Genomic DNA, 20,708 nt, shown 5'->3' with positions numbered 1-20,708 from the left:
AAAACAGCAGAATCTCAAGGATCTGCTCTGCAATTTGCTACTGGCATGAACAAAAAGTCTCGTTTGTGGGTTTGGGTTTTTTTGTTTGTTTTTGTGTTTTGTTTTTGTTTTTTTAAGAAAAATATCCAGACCATCCAGTGCACCTTCCTTGCACATACACGCATACGTACACACAGAAGTGTAGAGCTCCCGAAGAACAGGCATGGGAACCACAAAGTCTGGACTGTGAAGAGACACAGGGAATCTCCCATTCCTATATTAAATTCTCATTTAGCGATGAAGCAGCAAAATGACACATGGTAAGAAATAAACGGTCACAGAACACACACACACCCCAAATGCAATTATGGATAAGCATTAGAACATATTTTTTTTTTCCTCAAATGCTATTATTCATCTGATATTTTCTTTCTGGCTGTGCTGAAGTTTTTTTAAAGAGCACCTGGTGCTTCTTTAAGCATTAAGAGAGTGTACAAACCTCAGTGGCCATGGACAACCAACTTCAGTAGTACCATGAACCACCGTCTCCACTGAATATTCTCGAGAAGCCATTCCAGAAATGGAATCTGACTCTGCCCCTCTGGTGCCACTCTATGTATGTATTTTTTTTTAAATTAACAAACACAGCTTATTAATGCAAACTTGATGTTTTCTAAAAAGTAGAAATGTTCAGATTATTAGTTCAGCAAAATGCAAAGTGCATCTATTTGGTTCTTTCCATAGATCACCTTCTTTTGTAAGTTTAAATTCCTTCACAGTTTAAAATATTGTGAAGAAATTATATGTATACTTTATGTATAGAACTATTTATATACATACACATATATACACACAACTCTGTACTTTATAGTCATAAACACCCATTACTTAGCTATTTATATTATATACACATGGCATGAACACGCTCAGTGAAGAGTTGGTGCAGGCTGAAATCATTCCATCAGGTTTAATGGAATAACAACAGTGAAACCATGAGTGAATTATCAAGAGACACAGACATACATATATTAGATAAGGGAAAGACCAATTAAATCAGCTCTCTGATTTTCCTATTAACACAGGATTGTTCCCCCCATTCCACATTCCATATGTACACGTAGCTATTCTGCGTTCAGTTTACATGAGAGGGCAGTGGTGGTTCTTTTTCTAAGTGAAAGAATAGTCCATATTTACTCAGGCTCATTGCAACCTCTGCTACAAAAGTGCAGCACAGCTGGGTCTGGATGTCTTGGAGGACTCTGAATGCTGCACTGATGTTAGCTGAAAGCACCTGCTGAAGCATTATTGCATGGTTATGGAACAGCTATCAATTGCTCACAGTCTGTGAACTCTCTCCAGCAAGTGGTACAACTGTATAAATACATATTTTAGCACGAAACAGTTTAACACGAGGCAAGTCCAGGTACAAATGAAACCTAAAGGCCTATGGGTGAACTTTGAAGGCCAAGAGTTCTTCAGAGTGCATGTTGTTTAAGGAACGCAAGTCAGGTAACTTCAAAAGAAGTTTTGTGAAAATAGAGGCTTCGTTTGGGTGATTTTTCATGATTAAGGTCCTTAATGCACGGATTAGCGTTTCCTGAAGTGCCTCCACAGAATTGACATTTTCTATTCCAGAGCGATCTAAAGAAGAGAGGGTGGACAAAAGAGAAAGAAGAAAAAAAAGAGACAAAACTGAACAGATGTACTTAGCAATATAAACCCATTTTAAGAATTAATCCATTAGGAACAGAAAAAATTACATATTTATGCCAGAAGTTTCAAAAAGTCTTTTTAAATATTATTTAGTATCAGCTTTACAAAGTATTAAGCTCACGCTGAACTGGCATATTCAGTCACCTTTTCTCTTCACTTACCCATATTTCCAGACAAGGACAAACGGAAGCACATACTTTAACGTTTTGCTGAATCACAACTTTCAGCACAAAGAAGGGACATGGGGCACTTGGAAGTAGGCATTTCAAGTGCTTCTCAAGGCTGGACACAGAACTCTAAGCTTGAGATTCTTGTTTGGATATGGAAATCCCACTCAGGACAAGTCACACTTGTTTTTTGGGACTCCAAGGGGCAGTGAAGGTATATATGCCTTGATGTGACTGAGCACCATCTCTGACAGCGTTCCACAAGCAATTACAATGAAACATAATGCGCCCAAAAAATTCTAATTAAAAGAGGAGGAATTTCAACATCAAGAAAAATATTGTGTTTTTACATACTGCACTCACCTTGTACATAAAGCATCTCTTTCCAGAAAGCAATACTTTAGTATATGCTTGTTTTCCTTAGGTACCAGAAATGTCCTTTGATGCATAGATGTAGTTAAACACTGGGACACAGAACTAGGATGTAGTATTACAACAGCTTTCTGGAATAGTACCACCAAGTCAGATCATACAGTCAGAGTGGGAAATGCCATCCTTACGCTGTCAGTGTCAATCTGACTGGACTTCTCAGATGAAGAGTCTACAAAAGTCCTCCTTGACTATTCAGTGCTGTTCCCTAACCTTACGGGAAGAAGTATTATACAACCATCTTAAAGCAGTTAACTTGTCTTTTTTTTTTCTTCCCTTATAGAAAGATTGTTTCAGAACCTTTTGTTCAAGGAGTTATGAACCCTGATTAATATCAAAACATGATTATAAACAACCATTCCATTCTTACCTAAGAACTCTCCATTAGGTTTGATGGCTGCTCTTCAAGAGAGGATGTATGAGAGTACCGAGCCAAAAGAAGCCTCTATGCCTTTGTTAAGCAAACTACTCCACTTGACCACCTCTGCAACACCTCAGGCTTTGCTCTATCCTGAGCAGGGATGACAACATCTGAACAAAGATCACCAGGTGACCCTTCTCAAGAATTCTGTGCAACAACAGCTTCCTCACCTCAGCAGAGAGAAAAAGGCACTCCGGCCTCTCCTGGCTACCTTAGGTCACTTGCTTAGTTCCCTCTGCTCAATTAACTCAAGTCTTTCTTCCCCCTCTTCAGTCTACTTTGGTTGTGGTCAGCTGAAGTTTTTCCTCAGTACTATCCAAATAAAAGAGTAATAGAGGGTGTGTATTTCCTTTTCATCAGCCTCAGTTGAGAGATTATCTGGTCACTAGATCCACACAAACCACATTCTTTCAGCTTTGCTTCCTCTTTCTTCAGTGCCAGTGATCCATCATGCTATTTCCCCTCCATCTTCAACAATTCCAGCTAACTGAAGCCAGAGGCAAAGTATTCATTCATCCAATGCCATGTAGAGATACTTCTGACAAACGTTCTCCCTGCTAGCACTGTTTATAGGCTTATGAGTATTTTTTTTCCCCCCACTGATATTTTTATAAGCAAAAGTCTTTTTCAAAGATACTTTAAGTCGTGCAGTACAATATTTTAGATTGGACCACTTAAACAACATTCAACAACCATAGACTCCTGTCTGCTTCTGGAAATGATGTGCATCTTGATTACTATCCTCCTTTTCATCTTCTTTGCAACTTTCATTCTTAGATGAAAGTTAGAAATCTCTATAGCCTTACTCTTCTATTTTCTGTTCTTCCAGCTACAGTTCTTTTCACCTTTGACTACATCTCCACAATATTCTCTCTAGTGTTATACTTCATCTGCCTTTCCTTCTGTAATTGAGCTCCTCCTCCACATTATGGCGAATGACTCCATGCTTCTGCTTAATGGATAGGGTGCAGAGGATCTGTTTTTAAGTGTTCTCTTAATCAGAAGGTGCTCACAATCTTTCAGTCCCTTCTGCTGATATACCATATACTATTTACTGCTGCCAGGTATCTTCCCCAGGAATGCCACAAGGTCCTTCCTTTTCTATGAGCTCTGTCAGGAGGCATTTCTTAAGTATCTGCTCAACTATGAAGCTCGCTCACTTATTTGTCCAAGTCATAACTACAACCATTTTTGTCTTATTGCAAGCTACATTGTAATGTCAGAAAAATCACCGTATTCCTTGCATGTTCTGAACTGGCAGTGACAGTCAAGGTTACCATTGAGCCTGAAACATGCCAGGTTTGGGTCCAAATATTAAAGATCATAAAAGCTGTACTTTATAAAAACTCCATAATTATTTTGTGAAGAAGTCCAGAGAGGTGCTGATCAGACTCCAGATCAGGTCCAAAAGAAGCTATATAGGTAGCACAAATGTCCAAAGCCAGAGTCTGAAAAATCCTCAGCAGCTATGAGGAGCTGAAACACCTCATCTTTATGTCTTGTTCCACAGCTCTATCACTGTGTTGGACCTGCCTAGAATTGTTCCAGCTGTATCTAAGCTAAGCTCTACTGGGAGCCAGCAAGAGCACGAAGCAGGGTTTAAAAGGCTAAAGAAAGGCAGAGAAGTGTGCTTTTAGTACAGTCTAACAGAGCAGATAGACCCAATCATTCAAAACAGACAGTCCAGAGCTTATGATATTCTAGAGCCCTCCAGCTGAACAACAGGAAGAACAGCTGTGGCCTAGTTATGACATTGCATAAGGAGGGAGGAGGCCTAGTTCTCACTCCTTGTTTTGAAGCCCATCTTCAGTTCTTGTAAATTTATTTTTGGAAAGATTAAAAAAAAAAGTAAAGCAGAGTCTGGAAAAGCAACTGAAATCCCAGTTTCTCTCTGCTACCCTGAACATTTTTACTAACAGACTAGAGTGCCGCACTTCCTTCACACTGCCCTTCTTTCTGGCTTTGAAGCTTACAGATTCCCTATCACCTACTGCTCATCACCACTGCATACAAACTGAAGAGGCCACAGCTGCATTCCATCCTTTGCTATCAAATGTCAGTATACAGAGATCTCGTGCCTACAGACCATGCTTGAGCCTCTAGTATCCCTCCCTGATAACAGAGAGGCAGGTCAAAAGCACTCATGTTGAAGACCACTTGCTCAGGAGATGAACAGGTCCCAAACATTGGCTTTTTGTGTAAGAAATGAGCACTGCCAGCATTCCTGCTAACTACCTTTAGAGAGCTCCTTATCCAGCAAGCACAGATTCTGCATCTTGTACTCCAGGCATCATATGCAGAGCTAATGTGCCTAATGTGAGGCTTTAGATAATACTGCAGAAGTAGGTGCTTAATCCTTTGAATCTGGACCAGGGTGTTCCATCTATCCAGGGACGGAAAGAAGACATGAGGCTGGTGGAGATGTTAGTGGATTGGCAGACCTTTAGCTCTAAGAAGTCACGATGCACATTAATAGGGCTTTATGCTGACATAGGCAGAGATCAAACTGTTGGATTTAGACTTAAGTAAGATATGTAGTAGACTTCAGTGACCGTACTTGGAAGTAAAAATACCGCTTTATCTCAAGACTTACGCTGTCCAAGTCAGGACTAATTTCAATGATGGTGTCCTGTGAAACTTAGATGAGTAAGACAAATAGCTTCTAAATAAGTCACTGGGCAGCTATAAAATGTATTTTGGAATTCTACAGAAAGAAGCAGGAAAGCATAAGCCTTTCGCCACATTTTTCCAAAAGACAGTATTAGACGTAACAGATGTATAGAAAAGTAAATTATAGGCTGTTAGTCTAGTAGTGTGAAGCCTACTAAATTGGACTTATACTTGACACAATAAGATATGCCATTTACAGATATACCATTTGCAGAAATCTTTTAGCAGAGAATCATATTCAAAATTTAGCAAAGATGTAAATTAATTTTCTCTCCTTACCAGCAGATACCAGGACAACCGCTGTAAATAAACTCATCTCCTCATCACTAAGTTGCAGGGCATTTAGTTTCTCACTAAATTCAAACATGGAATTGAGCAGATCACCGGCTCCCATTGAATGCAAGTCATCCACACTGTACTTTTTTCCACTAAGGAAGGTGACAGTACGTTCCCTTGCATCAAACAAAGATGCAAACCGTACCATTAAAACCTGGTGGAAGAAAAAATAAAAAGCAGAGAAATGTAAGTGGATTTTTAGAGAAAGAAAAAAAATTAAGCAATTTAACATAATTCTAACTCTCGTTCTTATTGATCTCTGTACAAGCATTCTGTAGAGAAACTCTCAGCAAGCCATCAAGCTGCAGAAAACAGTGCAAGCTCTGCCCCAGTTGTATTAGAGAAATAAGCAAAAAAAATTTAGAGAGCAAAGACAGGGAAGGGGCTACAGAACATGAAAGGGACGGACATTAAAATTTAAGCATTAGACAGCTTCAGCCACGAAGACAATGCCATTCATAAATATGCCACTAGGACAATTTGCTTAAGCAACTGAACAGCCAAAGGCATACAGAGCATTAGAAGAACTGTTTTCTTGGCCACACTTAATGAGCAGCAAAGTAAAGGTACTGAACCAGATTCTTGCTTGGTGTAAACTGAAGCAGCTTCATTGAAACAATGCTGATTTACACCACCTGGTGATCTGGCCCACTAGGCATTCTTTAGGAAAGTACCATGCTGCATCACTGTTTCCACAGGAATGTTAATGAGCTCTGGTAGAAAGGAGCCGCATGTACAGCCTTCAAAAGGCTAAGAAAGCAGGGCTTGAAACAGCACCTGGTCTGTAGCTGCAGCTCGAAATACTCCTTGGTACAAGCACCTGGGCTGGAGCAGTTGATATACGCTGAACTTACCCCTCTGGGCTGAAATTTCTCTTGTGGTTTTCTCAGCCGTATTGTGAAATGTTTCCCTGTGGAATGGCTTGTAAAGTTTCATTTGCTCATGTTCAACAACCTCATTTACATTTTCAAGGTTTAAGTTGCACACAACAGCCTTTTTATTTAGAGAAATTGAACCAACTCACACTGGTTGAAACTTCATATATGCTGTACCCTCTCGGCATGCCATCTTTTCTCACACTATATAACTGCATTAATTGAAATGATGTTTACTATAAATGAGAAGAACTGGGTTTTCAGCAAACACAAGTGCCTCTGACAAGCTTAAAAAACAGGAGGGTTCAGAAAAAAAGAAGAAATTTGAGAATTCACACATCATTCATGCACATTACAAGACCTGCTGCTTAATTTAAACAGCCAAATGACATGCAGCAATCTTGATGGACATGTAAGCACCATATATTATTCACCTTAGTCACCTAAACTGTATTTCTTTTGATGGCATTTACTACAGGGAGCAGAAACCTAGGCTCTACAGAAGTCCTCAAAATACAACAAAAGGAGACTGGAAGTGCAGACAGACAAAGTTGAACTCATGCATTAGCAGGAACCCATGTATATTCAGCTTTCCAGTTCAAAATGCTATTGCTCTTGAAGAACAGGGCTTTAGAAACATGAATCACTAACTTCAAATAATGAGCAACTGGTACTAACGCTAGTCTTCAAAACTGAAGCCCATAAAGCTGAGTAGATTTATAATAAGGCAAAGCCCTCACAAAGAAATTTCAATGATGCAATTTTATCTCAAGGAAGAACAGTTTAGACTACAGTATAGCACATGATTAATTCTTCCTGTTCCATCTCAAGCCAGGCTCCAATTTGTACACGCCGAGGACATACCTGATCAATCCTATCACCTAATTGTAGCTATATGAGCACATAAAAACTCCACACAGTCAAGCGCTTGCTCACTTCCCTACCACCTGCAGCCAAACTGCCAAGTTAGCAAGTCTATAGATGAACTGAGCTACAAGCCCAATGGATCCAGGGGGCTCATTACCTCTAGCATTAATTACAATTGGGGCAGGGAAGCACCAGTTCAAGTTCAGCTGAGGTTCTCACTTTAGGCTCACTGCTACTCTCCTGAACTCCCACACAAAGCCAGGCAAATGTCACTATGATTCACTAAGCTCCACAGTACTCCCCAGTTCTAAGACGGAATTTTAGTTACATGTGTGTGAATATATATATATATAGCTATGTTGCTTCTGCACCCACATTATTTCCATGCACCTTCTCATCTTCAAATGATGAAGCATTCCTCGAATACGAGCTGCTGTTAAGCACAGTGCCAAGACAGCCACACACTAGTGCCCAGGGAAGCCAAAATAGGCTTGGTGGCAGTAGTTTTACTCAGGCTTTTCTATTAACATGCAGATACAAGGGTATCCTAGTTTAGTTACCCAGAAGACAGAAATGACACTAGGCTTTGAAGATGCTTTTGCCTCTACTGAAATGGCTTCATTAATCCTGTTTTTTTCATTGCTCTGCAATGTTTTCGATTTTTCTCTCTTGCTAAAGTGCTACATAGGCTTTTAGCTCCAGGTACCAGTTCATTAACAGAAATAATTATTAATGTTTCTTTTAAATGAGTGAATTAATTCCCCTGGATATAAAAACCTTTTTATGAGCAGTTCTTAAAACTGGCAAAAAGGCATATGAATGAAGGTTTAGAAGAGCCTGAGATGAAGAAGTGCCAAGACAAAACATTTTACTTGCAAAATATTAGAGTTTGGCTTTAAGTTATATGACCAGTTCCAGCCTGATTTTCCACCCTCCTTTGAAGGCACTGGACAGTATCCCACTTTGCGGAGGAAGGAACCAACATTTCTGTGTTATGTTAACAGCACAGCTGAGGCAGAAGTAGTAAAATACTGCTCCTAGCTACAGAAGAGTTTTAGATTAATATTAAGAAGTTAATGATGAGTACAACAGACCAAAAAAAAAAAAAACCCACAAACGTTACAGCTAAATGGAATAAACAAAGAAACTGACACACTTCAGGCACCGAATTTTCCAGTATATCTTGTACCTTACAACCCTACAATCATCATTTTCAGAACTAGGCTATGTAAGAGACCCAACCCATTAAAAGAGAAATGTCTCCGGTTCAGGTAAATGCAAAATCTTTGAAAGAATAAATCAAATAAATGAGAGCAAAAGCATCACCAAACCTGACTCATTCAAAAAAGCACAGTAACATCAAATACTTGAGACTTATCTCTTCTGACTCCCTGTGACTAAACTTCACATTTATGTACTTATAAAACATGAACTTTGTCAAATAGACAATAGAGTCTAGAACAGTAACTAGAACCCTGAGTAACAGTTCCCTTCATGAAGGTCACTAATTATAAAGCAGCACCAAACCCTCTGGCATCATTTCCAGTTTAACACCACTAATTCATATATATATATAATGACTGCAAGTGGGTGAAATTAAGCATGAGGACCTGGTAGAATTGAAGCCTACAGTAAGTCAAACTCCAGCTAGTAGATGGTGTCTACAGAACTGTGGCAATTATCAGCTGCAGATATTTGTCAGTGCCTTGGAGAATGATGGAGACTTCAGTGATCCCCAGTTGCCAAAGACTTTTGATCAAGATGGATGCCCTGGCATTAGCATGGAACACAGTGGAAGAATGAAGGACATGCAGACTGATAAAAATATTCCTCTAGAATTGTTATGTCAATAGATGGCTTTCTAAACACCCTATCCACCCTTCCAGATGCAGTCTGCTTTTCTCCAGGGTAAGCAAAGGTAGCTATCAAAGTAACTGCTGCTACACAAAACAAAGAAGCTCCTCATTAACTGTTTAATGCCCAGGGAAGCAGGAATGATAGAAGGACTGAGTACTTCTGAGCTACCTGGAACAAGGACAGCTCACCATTATCTGACTGGACAGCACTGGACACCATCAGCTTACGGAAAACTCAGTTAGCATCCATTTAAAAAAAAAAATAAAAAAAAAAAAAAAAGTAAAGAAGTGTTACCTGGTACAACAGAGTTCTATTTATTTTTTTCTTAAGAAGGTCAAAATGACAGCTTGTCAAGTCTGCAATACATAGTGGTCTCACCTCAAAGGTCCCAGCCTTCAGAAGGTTAACCTGGTCATGTTGTGAGAGATCTCGGAACCCTGGGATGCGCTTGGCAAACTCCACCACTTCTTTCACTGCAGGAGTAAAGCTCAGGGAAAACTCTTCCCAGACTTCATGGCCAGACTTGTTTGGGTCCACATGGGGAGTCTTACTCATTGGGCAGACCTAATGTTTACAAAACACACGGAGAGATCAACTGATAAAGATATAATTCCAAATATTGAAAAACTGTTGAAAGAAGCAGATTTATTCTCCAAGAAAGCTTCTCAATGATTCACAGAGATTTAAAAAAAACAAAAGAAAACCAGTATTCTTTAGTCAAATCCCTATACAACATTTTCCCCTCTCCTTTAAAAGACAAAAAAAAAAAAAAAAAAAAGCAATCAAAAACAACCCTCCAATCCCCCCTAAGAGACACAAACTTTGGAAGTCTTTAGCAGAGCATTTCTAAACACAGTTTACAGTGAAGGACTTGAGAGAATCGAAGTTGTGTTATTCTTCCTGATCTCACTCATAGCTGATATTTGGATTTCTCTTACTTGTATTATCAATATAATCTTGCAATTCATCATGATTTCAAAAATCACCTGTAATCTCATAATCACTACTACGTTCATTCTGTCTTGTTTTGCAGGGATTTCAAGTGATTCAGTCAAGGTGACCAAGATGTCAACACCAGAGCAAGGAACTGAGCTGTGGTTTTCTGAGTCACAGGCTTACACCTTCATTACCAGAACAACCTTTCTACCCTACATGTTTGCTTTTACTTGTACCACTGAAGAAAGATCAAGGAACTTGTATTCCAGTTTTGCTCAATCACAAGATGACAAAATACTCTCTTTTAAATAAACATGTATTAACTTTTTTGTAGGAAAGTCAGAACACATCTAATGAGATCAATGCATCTGTCAAAGCTGACTTCCAGAAAATTCTCTCTATGAAGAGATGCTCTGAGAGATTTTCATTTCTGCTTCACAAAACTTGCATCTTGTAGCGACATTTAAAGCTTTAAATCCTTACTTCACCTGTCACTGAGGACAAGAATTCCTTTAAGTATTCTTCAAAAGCATACTAAGTGGTATATGTAACCCTACATCATATCATCAAAGCAAAGATAAAACAACGAAATAGTAATTCCTCAGAGTTTTACTGCTTGCAAAGCATCTTGATCTGTCCAGCAATTCTTTGGTTCTGACATCCTAAGATCCACTACAAGAACATACTCAACAGTGCACTGGGTATATATGATATGAGAGAGGGAAAACCGAAATGAAGATAGATATTTCTGTACTTCCTCCTACCAAGTATCATTTACTAACTAGGCATTCAACATACAGAAAGCTCCCACCTTTCACTCTCCCCAAAGGCAATCAAGTAAACTGCAGATTTCTTGATTCACTCGTGATTCAGAATGTTGTATTTCTGAGGACAATCCTCAAAACCTTTTACCTCTGGGCTGGAAGAGGACCTTTTTCATAAACTGAAAATAATTCTGAATCAAAATAAACTGTTCTTCATCTGGAAATACTTCTGACAAAAGATCTAGGCACCAGTCAGAAGCAAAAGTGACACTAACCACTGCTGAACTCCATACAGCTATTGTTACAAATGTAGTGCTCTCTAAAAATCCTGGTTCAGCACACTGCAGAGGATCATAAACAAAAAACACCTCTGTTTCTCACACTACAGTTGTTCATCCTAACCTTCATGCAAATGGTCCTGAAGGGAAGCTAATGCTTCTTCCTCCCACGTATTATATCCACGTTCTCTTGAGAAAGATCTACCTGAATGTCATTCCTATAGAGGAGGTTTTGCTGCTCTTAGCTCTTCTGAAAGAAGCTTTTTCAAAAGCAACTATAAGCAGAGCTTTTCTGTTTGTGTGCACACGTACGTGCATGTTGGAAATGTCAACGAGCAAAGAAACCAAAACAAACACCATGCCCCTGTACTGTTTCAGAGTCTAATTACATTTCCTTGCAGCTACTCATTTTGGTCAGATCTTGCTCTCGTTGAACTCTGACAAAACTCTCGTTAATGTCAGGGATGCAGCGGGAGCGTGTAGTTTTCTGTTTGACTTAGCTTTGTTTCCTCATTGCAGACTATGCTAAACCTCCCTGCAGCTGCTATACACAGGTCAAACTGACTGGTTGGGTTGATGGCAGGCACAGCCACTCCCTGCCTGCCCACGCTGACAGGTTTAACCTCAGCTTCTCAGGAGTGCCAAGAATGCCGTCACAATGACTCCAAATACTTTCCCTGCAAGGAAGAAAGGTTGGGAATTATTATTATTTGCCGTGGTGCAGTGCCTGGAGTCTGCAATTAGAGGTCAGAGCCTGCTAGAGATGGCATGGTCCACATATGCAGTAGTCAGAGAATCACTAAAATCTTGCCTGAAAACAAACAACCTTTATAACATGGAGGTTTTTCCAGAGGCCTGCAAGCACCCGTGAACAATTTTTACAAGAAAAAGAAAAGGACTTGGAGTTCAACCACTTCAGAAAGGCTAGGGATCTGCACTTTTCACTAGCAATGCAGGATGAGCACAAGGATGTTTCTTCTTCCTAGGCAGTTCCAACGACAATCTATTTTAAAGACTTAAAGAACCAGTTGCCTGAATGGCAGAGAAACAGCAGGTGCAATGTAAAGAGGAGGGACCTTTGTTAAGGAAATGGGAAAAAAATGCAAGAAAATAGGAATGATTTTTCTTTAGAACTGAGTTAGAAAATGGTCTAGCAAAGCTGTCTAGGAAACCCAGAAGTGTATAAGTTTATTCAGAGCCCCACTTGTGCAAGTACTACGAAGATCCTGAACTCCTCTTAAGCGGCTTAGCAGCGTATCTTCCTTCTGCCTCTGTTCAGATTTGAAGATGTTCTAAAGGAGAAGGATGCTTAGCCTTTGGGTGCCCACTGAACCCCTCTGTTACATGGCCTGTAACAGAATAAGCCCATTCCTATACTGATTAAATAACAAAGCCTATCCAAGAAGGGATTTTAGATCACAATAGCAAGGCGCTCAGCTTAACTAACTTCAAATCCTAGCCCTGATGTTTCACTCCAGAAATTTGTTTGCAATATCTTTATAGAAAATACAGCATATCTGACTGTGTAGAATATTTTAAAATGAAGTCTTCAAAAGGTTTCACAGAAGGAAACTTACAAACTCATAACAACCATTTTCATTTTTAAAATCAAGACAGCTAGAGAAAAAACTTTTCTTCAACCAGTACCCTTTGATATAAGCCTATTTTCAGCTGACTAGAAACTGAGCCAAGAAACTCCATCACTTGTATGATTTCAAATCCTGCACACAACTGGAGCCATTGCTCTCCTTCATCACAGGTCATGCTATTAAACTTGTACTATCATGTCAAGTTCCAGCAGTGATGCCAGTTAACTGCATGCAGCTCCACTGACTCAATCTATTCTGAAGTATTAGTTTGAGGTTTGAAAAAAAACAAACAAACAAGCATCACTAAGCTTTTCACCAAATGAAATATGATGTCAATATACCAGATGCATTCTTCCTCCAGTGCTGCAAGAATAAGTGGTGTTTCTGTTTGGAGAAAAGACATCTTCTGGGATTCTATCACACAGCCGCTGAGTGTAACCATTGGTGAAGTTCATGCAGTGGCCGTTTGTGAAACATATGGCATGCCCACTTGGGTAATGCATTGTGCTTCTCCCTTTGTACTGTCCGCCCAGGTGCTGCTCACTTTCAGGGTACTGAGGGCCACTGAGCCCACTAACACAGTGCTCGCTGCTCAACATATACTGTTCAGTGTTTTTTGACACCCTCTCCCCACTCTGGGACTGCATCATCTCTGCTGGGTTTTGAGACTGTTCTTGGTTGTACATGAAAGTATCTTTGTGGGCCCTAGTGACCATACCAATCACCTCTTCCTTAGCCATGTCAGAGCTAGGAGGAGGAGAAGGGCTTTTGAGGGTTTCCCGCTCTTGTTTGGGTTTAGAGGAAAGGTCTTCTTGAGGTGCTTGATCTTGATGTTCAGCTAATGCTTCATTGGGTAAGTGACCGCTGAACTGACTGTTCATCATGGTTTTCATGGCACTCTGCATTTCAATCAGCATTCTCTGCTTCTCACGTTTAGGAATGCGGCCAAATCGAACAGCTACCAAGGAGGAGAAACAAAAAGTTAAAGTCAATCCTGAAAGTGTTAGAACAGGCACAGTCATCAAACCAAAATGGAAAACAAAGCGTACATACACAAAACATGCCAACCAATAACTTTGCTCTGAAGGCTTTTTGATCTCATTAGTACTACAAAAAGAGTATTACCACTGAAGTCAAAGAGCTCCTGGGCATAGGATATGCATGAGATATGAATTATATGCTGCTGTTTACATTCAAAAAGAAAGCAGTTATGAAGCACAATCTGTCAAGCCTTTTCCCCTTTTGCTACAAACCTAAGGACTACACACACAGTTGTGCTAGTTAATTAAATGGCAGGCTTTAAGACGGGATCAATTAAACGAGTAGAATCTTGTGTGCTGACAATCAGCTCAATTTAAGCACAGTTCATACAGTATTTGAATATAGGTCCTACAAGACAATTCCTTATGGTCTAGTTATCCAACTTGCAAAAACAATGAAGAGAATCAATGCTGAATTAAGCTTACCTGGGCAAACTTTCCTGATAACTTTGCCTTGACAAGGACATTTTCTGCTGGCAAGGGGATGGGCATCACTGTGGCTGCAGCACATTTGACCCTGTTCCAGGGAACCTACAACTGCCTTTTTACCATCCTATCCAACCACAGCCTTACAAGGGCTTATAACCAGTTTTGACTGATGCAATTATATTCATGCAGTAGTCCACTGTTAATGTAACTAAACTCCTTTCATTAAAGCAGGTGCGACCTTGTGTGCAAACAGGCATCTATGGGATGAAATAACTCCTATGCACAACAAGAACTCAGAACAATTATTTAAAATACGTTTTAAACACTCCACCCACTAAATTATTAACAGTCCAAGATTCCTAGTTCTTGTGAATTAAAAATCCAGACTAAACCAAAAAGTGATACAAAAGGCAGACTTCTGTTTTATATCAGTAAGTTGTAGCTGACTGATAAACTACACTTAGCAAAAAATAGGTCAGGAAGAGTAGATAGTCAGCAAGGTGACCAGACACTCAGCTCAGCATTATCCCTTCCTCCCCACCTCCTCAAGAAAAATAAGAACAACAGATATATGCTTGATCTATGCACCCAAAACTAACTCCTTCAACTCCACGATGGTTACCCTAGGACTACCTCACCCACCTGAACTCCAATGGGTCTGATCCAACTCATACTAAAAAGCCATCCCATTTACTTAAAAAAACATCCTGCCCAAGCAGAATTCCCTGTTGAAAAAATAATGCCAACAAAGAATCTTGCCAGGATTCAGGAAGGATACAGACTAAAATATTACCTCAGTAAAACAAGATTAAGACTCCTGTTCTATCTGCATCCCCAACAGACCACTGCAGCACACCTCGCTCTGTCAAGCCCCAGGGAAGGGAGGATGGTTCTCTGGCTGGTATTACATTATCAGGTCAGGAAACTTACAGGGCAAGGTGGCAACCTGATCTAAGAGCACTTTGATAGGGAATCTGTCCCTGATAGTATGATCAGCCGCATTTCTGTCATTAAGACTCTTAGCAATGAGTTTTGTGGTGGGCAGCATATTCACTCGCAGAGGATTGATGCACAGTTCAGGAACATACCATCTCTTGACATTCCAACAGACAGACACTTTTTGAAACGACACTGCTGGCATCTGTTTCTATTCATTCTCATTATAGAGCAGTTGTTATTCTTCAAGCACTTCTTATACTGGATGTTTTGCTGAATGCTTCTTCTGAAAAAACCCTGTAAACAAGCAACAAAACCACCACAATTTTTATTACAGAATATGTCAAATCCTCCTGCCAAGATACACCCTCTGTAAGCACAGAGAACTTCACCTCACCTCATCAGCTGCTTCAGGCCAGCAGCCCTAAGTGAATTTAAAAGAACCTTGCTATTCCTAATGACTTACTTCCCTTCAGCATGTGATCTGCATGTAAAGTAAACTAGTTACGATTTCTACCTACAGGAGATGCTAAGTTGCTCCCCACATAGTCAGCATCTAAAAGCTAAATACCTTACTTTCATCACTGTACTGCCAGTTTATGAGATATGCCCTCAAACTCCTATGATATCAAACACAAAGATGAAAGCCAAAATCAGTTTTTTTTTTTTTAATTTCAGTTCTGTTTCCAGACTGTGGAGACTATCTTACCGCACCATACAGCTTTCAAAGATAGTTCTTCTACAGCTTCTACCCAAAACTGATAAACTCCATCATGGAACACAACATCTGCAGCTTTACAGTCTCAGAAAATACACCTTTATTGATGCAGGAGCATACAAGCACCCAGTTTTGGTTTTTACTCCCATGGTAAAAGAACTGACTTTCCAAAGCTGTTTTGTTCTGTGTCATCCCAGGTTATAACTCACATACCCGCTATCTCCTAATGCAGTTAATAGTCATGTCTTGCATGACGCGGTCCTTCCCACCTATCTCCAGTTCTTCTTCTTTGCCACACACTCCAGGTCAGGCAAGACTGGATAAAGGGCGAGAACACAAAGTACTGCAGAGCCCTTTCCTACAACACATCCACTGCCTGAAACTTCTCAGATTTAAGTTTAACAGAGAAGCATAGCAATTTTATGATTTTCAGCATTATCACTGCTTTTCTCCTTGAGAGCACTGTACCTGCAGGAAGATGAGAAAAATATACCTCACCTTGCAGCCCTCACAGGCATGAACACCATAATGAAATCCTGAAGCAACATCTCCACAGACCTTGCAAAGAAGAACCATTCCATTGAATTCTAGAAAATTCAAGGATACAGAGAGTCAGTGACAACTGCAGGAACACACTTCCAGCTTTCTAAAACCTGTACTAACAGCAAAATATGTCCAGGTCAGTCGAAGATACAATAAAGAAAAAAAAAACCAGAGAAAACAACCAACAGAAAGCAAGAAAGTATGAAAACCTTGAACAGCTCAGAAGGTACCAGTGCACCGGAAGAGGGGAAGAAAAAAAGCAAACAACCATGAAGCACTCAACAGAACTGGAAGAATGCATGTATTCACTGGACTTTGAATCACTGTAGCACTGTACTCATTTGTAGGAAAAGAGTCTGCTTACACTTAGCATTTTAAAAGGATCATTTAGGTAACTAGGCCATCGAAGCTTTGGCTCAATCTGTCTTTCCATCAGGACAAGAAAGCACATATAATGGCTGCAGTTTCCTCAACTGAGAGCAGACGTATTCTCTCACACACTCTGATTTGAAAATGCCTTCATAGCTCTGTAAACATATTTATGGGTTGGCTTTCCAAATTTCTGCCTCATTTTAGTTCAGTTTATCAATAAAGAATTTTTGCAGATCCTTAGCAATGGCCTAACACTGTCTTTACCAAAGCAAATGGGAGTTTTACCAATGACTTCAATAACCACGAAGTTACCTTAATGCTGAGTAATAGACACAGTTGGAATTGCTCCAACAGAACTGTGTTCTATCAAAAAAGCTTCGGTTTCACTTGTGAAGAGAATTTTTTTTTCCCCCCATAAGGTTTTGAAAAAGAACCAAACCACAGGTTTTCCATATTTTTTATAACTAGTATCGATCTAAACCCATTACCTACCTATACACCTACAGTCTACAGCAGGTTTCATCTTCAGGCACCTCTGTTGATACCAACAACCTAGTTGCTAGTACATTTAAGTGCAAGTAAAGGTTCTAACTAAGAACTTATTGTAGTAACATTGAGAAGAAAGGAAAAAAAATTGACACATTTTTAAGGTAGAACTGTTTTATACTAATTATAGTTTCCTATCAATTCAAAGCAATAAAACAACTTAGCCCGTTAAAGAATCCAGCTTTCAAAAGTCCAGCCTGAACTCCAACTGAGCGTTTATGGGAATACTCATTAAATACTGAGTCCTGTCCTTCCAAAACCTATCAAATATATTTCCATGTTCTGGTCTTCTCTGATCAACAGAGAAAACATAAAGCAAACAGCGGTAGCTAAACTGCTAAACACATTTTGCAAGGCTATCCTTTAGTTCAAGCTTATGAGCAAATATTGGTAATTCATTCATTTTGTTCCTCAAAGAAATTTAGGGGGATGAAAAGTTAGTGGGCAAAGGTGGGAGTATAAAAATAAAAACAAATCAAAAAGGAAGCCAGATTTACAAGACAGCTCCATAAATACTCTTTCAGGCAGCCTCTAATCATTACTATCACTCCATTATTTAAAAGACTTTAAGGTTTTACACAAGATTACTTCACCACATCTTCTTAAGTGAGGGTTTAATTTTTATTAAGATCAATTCTCATTAGCAAAAATATGCAATAGAGCAGGACTGTATTTATGGGCCGTTTGATCCAGCAGCAAGGAGACCCTCTCATCTACTAGGCCGTGTATGGTAGTACCATACCATACATATAACATACAGAAATAAAAAAAAAAATTAAAAAAAATAGACAAGGCTTAGCTACATGCTGTCAGAGGAAGCCACAGAGAGGACCTGCTTGTAATGCGTAGAATGTATAGTTCCACAGTTTAGGGATGTAAAGGGGGGAAAAACAGTAGTTTCACCAACAGGCACCAAACATACTTGTGACTCCGTTATGGCCTTTTGTCAAGCCAGCAACACCCGACTGGCTCGGTTTAACAGTCTCCTCTAGCCGGTCACTCTTTGGTGCCCCATCAGAGCCCTCGCTGCTCCGACCATTGCAGCTGCTTTCCGAGGAGGAGCTGTTCGGAGAAGATGGTACAGGCGAAGAGGATGACTGGAAACCACTGTCTGAGCTCTCGCTGTGACATGAGGCTGGGCTAGATGCTGAGCTCGAAGAGCTGATGTAAGCTATCACACCCCCTAAGGCAAGAAAAAAAGGCGGCATGTAGTGACATAACAAGCAGACATGCACCACGGCCATGTGAGCCACGCCATGACCCAGCACCGCCAGACCCAGCTGTCACGTGTTCCTGGACGCACTCCCTTCCAGCGCTCCCTCGTGCTCCTTTCCTCCCCATCCGTGTGCAGCGACTGACCTCCAGATCTGACCCATCCGCCTCCCTGCTGCAGCAGCCACCCTCAGTTTGAGATTAGATAAAGAGACAGGCGGAGCAGCGAGCTGCGTGCGGGCAGAACAGGCAACGGGGACAGGGCACGAGGCCCAGGGAGGGGGGTTCCCCGGGTGCCCTGTGAGCAGACCTTGTCTGGAGCGCACGTGGAGGCTGGGGAAAAGGCACGATCTTACAGCTGCGGATCAGAAAGCAAACAGGCTAGGTTGGGGACAGAAATAGGGCAAAGCACGCAGGCTGGAAACCGGAGGCACAGAAAGGAAGGGCTGGGAGGTGCTCATGATGCAGAAGGGAAGAAGCAGGCAAAGGAAAGAAATAGCACTGCAGCCTGGTTAGCCTATTTAATGTCATGTGTCCTACTGCAAGCTCTTGCAGCACCTCTAATAGCAAAGAAACTCCAGCTGCTTGCTCTGTGCAGGGCACAGGAGGACAGAGACGCTTGCAGACTGACACTTGAGGATGAAACAGCTTTTTGTCCTCAGGCAGACATGGAAGCAGTTGTGCTCCTTTTTTTTGCTTGTTAAGAAGAGAAATTGTTTTCACTTCACCTGAGTTTGCCACTAAGACTCACTATTTCAAAAGTCAGTACAAAAGCACTTGATATTTCACACACAGAAGTTCAGCAGCAAAAGCCATGCAACTGTTTAAAGAAATGACAGCCAGCAAGGTCAGGCTGGACCAGGCTCTGAGCAACCAATCTAGCTGTAGACGTCCCTGTACACTGCAGGGAATCTGGAGGAGATAACTTTTAAAGGTCCCTTCCAACTCAAACAATTCCATGATTCTATCTATCTCCTTGGTTCCATGCAAGCGTTGCTCTAGGTGTCTTTGCAGAGAAAACTCTTCAGACTGGAGCAAGGAGTGCCACACACAAGAAAGAATGGAGGATTGCAACAATGGCCATGCACTGACTTTCTTTGAAGGAAAGAGACATCTGTGGCAGTGGAGCCCCTGACCAAGAGACAGAGGCGATACAGGGGTCTGAGCGTCACCCCCTCCACCAGCCTCCCTCCCCACAGCCCAAAGCTGCTGTGCTGTTACACAATCCTGGGATCCCAGGAAGAGCTGTTGCTCACGGCGAGAAATGTTGAGTTGAGTTACGGTTGATAAAAACAATGAAGTGTTCCAACAGCCCTCTTAACATTCCAATGCCAGTGCTACCAGTCTGCTCCTCCTCTAACATTCACTTTCCCTACTAAAGGCCTCACACCCCATGTGCCACTTGGTGAGCAGGAGTCAACCCAGATAACCACCAGACACCTGCCTGCTGTTCCTCACGATCCTCGGCACCGCAGCCACCCACAGGAGGTGTGCTGGAAGCGCCCCACGCAGGGCAGCAGGCAGCCAGGCTCAGGGCGCTGCGGGGCAGGAGGTGCCAGGGGCACACAGGGGCAGACAGGCAGACTCAGGCGCCAGCCTTATCTCCTGCAGGAAGCAACGCCTCTCTGCCACGAGCCCAGTGCCACCATACCCTGTGTCACAGAAAGAGACACGCTTCCCCTGAGGGATGCCGCAGAGGGCACGGAAGGAGCACACCGATGATGGGGGTTCCTCCTGATCTCCTCTTTTTCAGAAGCCTGAGGAGCTCCAGGCTGCTCCTGCACGACTGGGGTTTCCCACTTCTGTGAAGGACAGCTGGAACCCCGACATCCGTGCTATTCCAGGAGCTGCACCTCCCAGCCTCAGGGCAGCCAGCCTACAAGATAGGACCCGCTAATCCACAGCTCATCGGGGCGCGCTCGGCCTGAAAGCAAAGCGAGTTCCGCCGCACCGTGCCGGCGCACAGCAGGGGCCCCAGCCGGGATCCTACACGCGGCAGGCAGGACCCCGAGAGCGGCGCTGCGGGGCGCG

At 41.4% G+C, this 20,708-nt stretch overlaps 1 protein-coding gene across 1 annotated transcript; it reads right to left on the bottom strand.

The window, feature by feature from the left end:
• Positions 1 to 107: 107 nt before the first annotated feature.
• Positions 108 to 20,260, bottom strand: NR1D2 (nuclear receptor subfamily 1 group D member 2). The gene is made up of 7 exons (XM_010712864.3): positions 18,388 to 20,260; positions 16,503 to 16,591; positions 15,439 to 15,583; positions 13,223 to 13,839; positions 9,693 to 9,878; positions 5,659 to 5,869; positions 108 to 1,620 (listed from the first exon to the last, which is right to left on the bottom strand). Exons 1-7 carry the CDS (start codon positions 18,707 to 18,709, stop codon positions 1,424 to 1,426), a joined length of 1,767 nt encoding a protein of 588 aa, XP_010711166.1. The 5' UTR covers positions 18,710 to 20,260; the 3' UTR covers positions 108 to 1,423.
• Between the last annotated feature and the right edge of the window lie 448 nt (positions 20,261 to 20,708).

The sequence above is a fragment of the Meleagris gallopavo genome, chromosome 6 (assembly GCF_000146605.3).
Source record: "Meleagris gallopavo isolate NT-WF06-2002-E0010 breed Aviagen turkey brand Nicholas breeding stock chromosome 6, Turkey_5.1, whole genome shotgun sequence".
In the NCBI taxonomy this organism is placed as follows: Eukaryota; Metazoa; Chordata; class Aves; order Galliformes; family Phasianidae; genus Meleagris; species Meleagris gallopavo.
The sequence above is the reverse complement of the archived record's forward strand: the minus strand, read 5'-3'. Positions and strand labels throughout refer to the sequence as shown.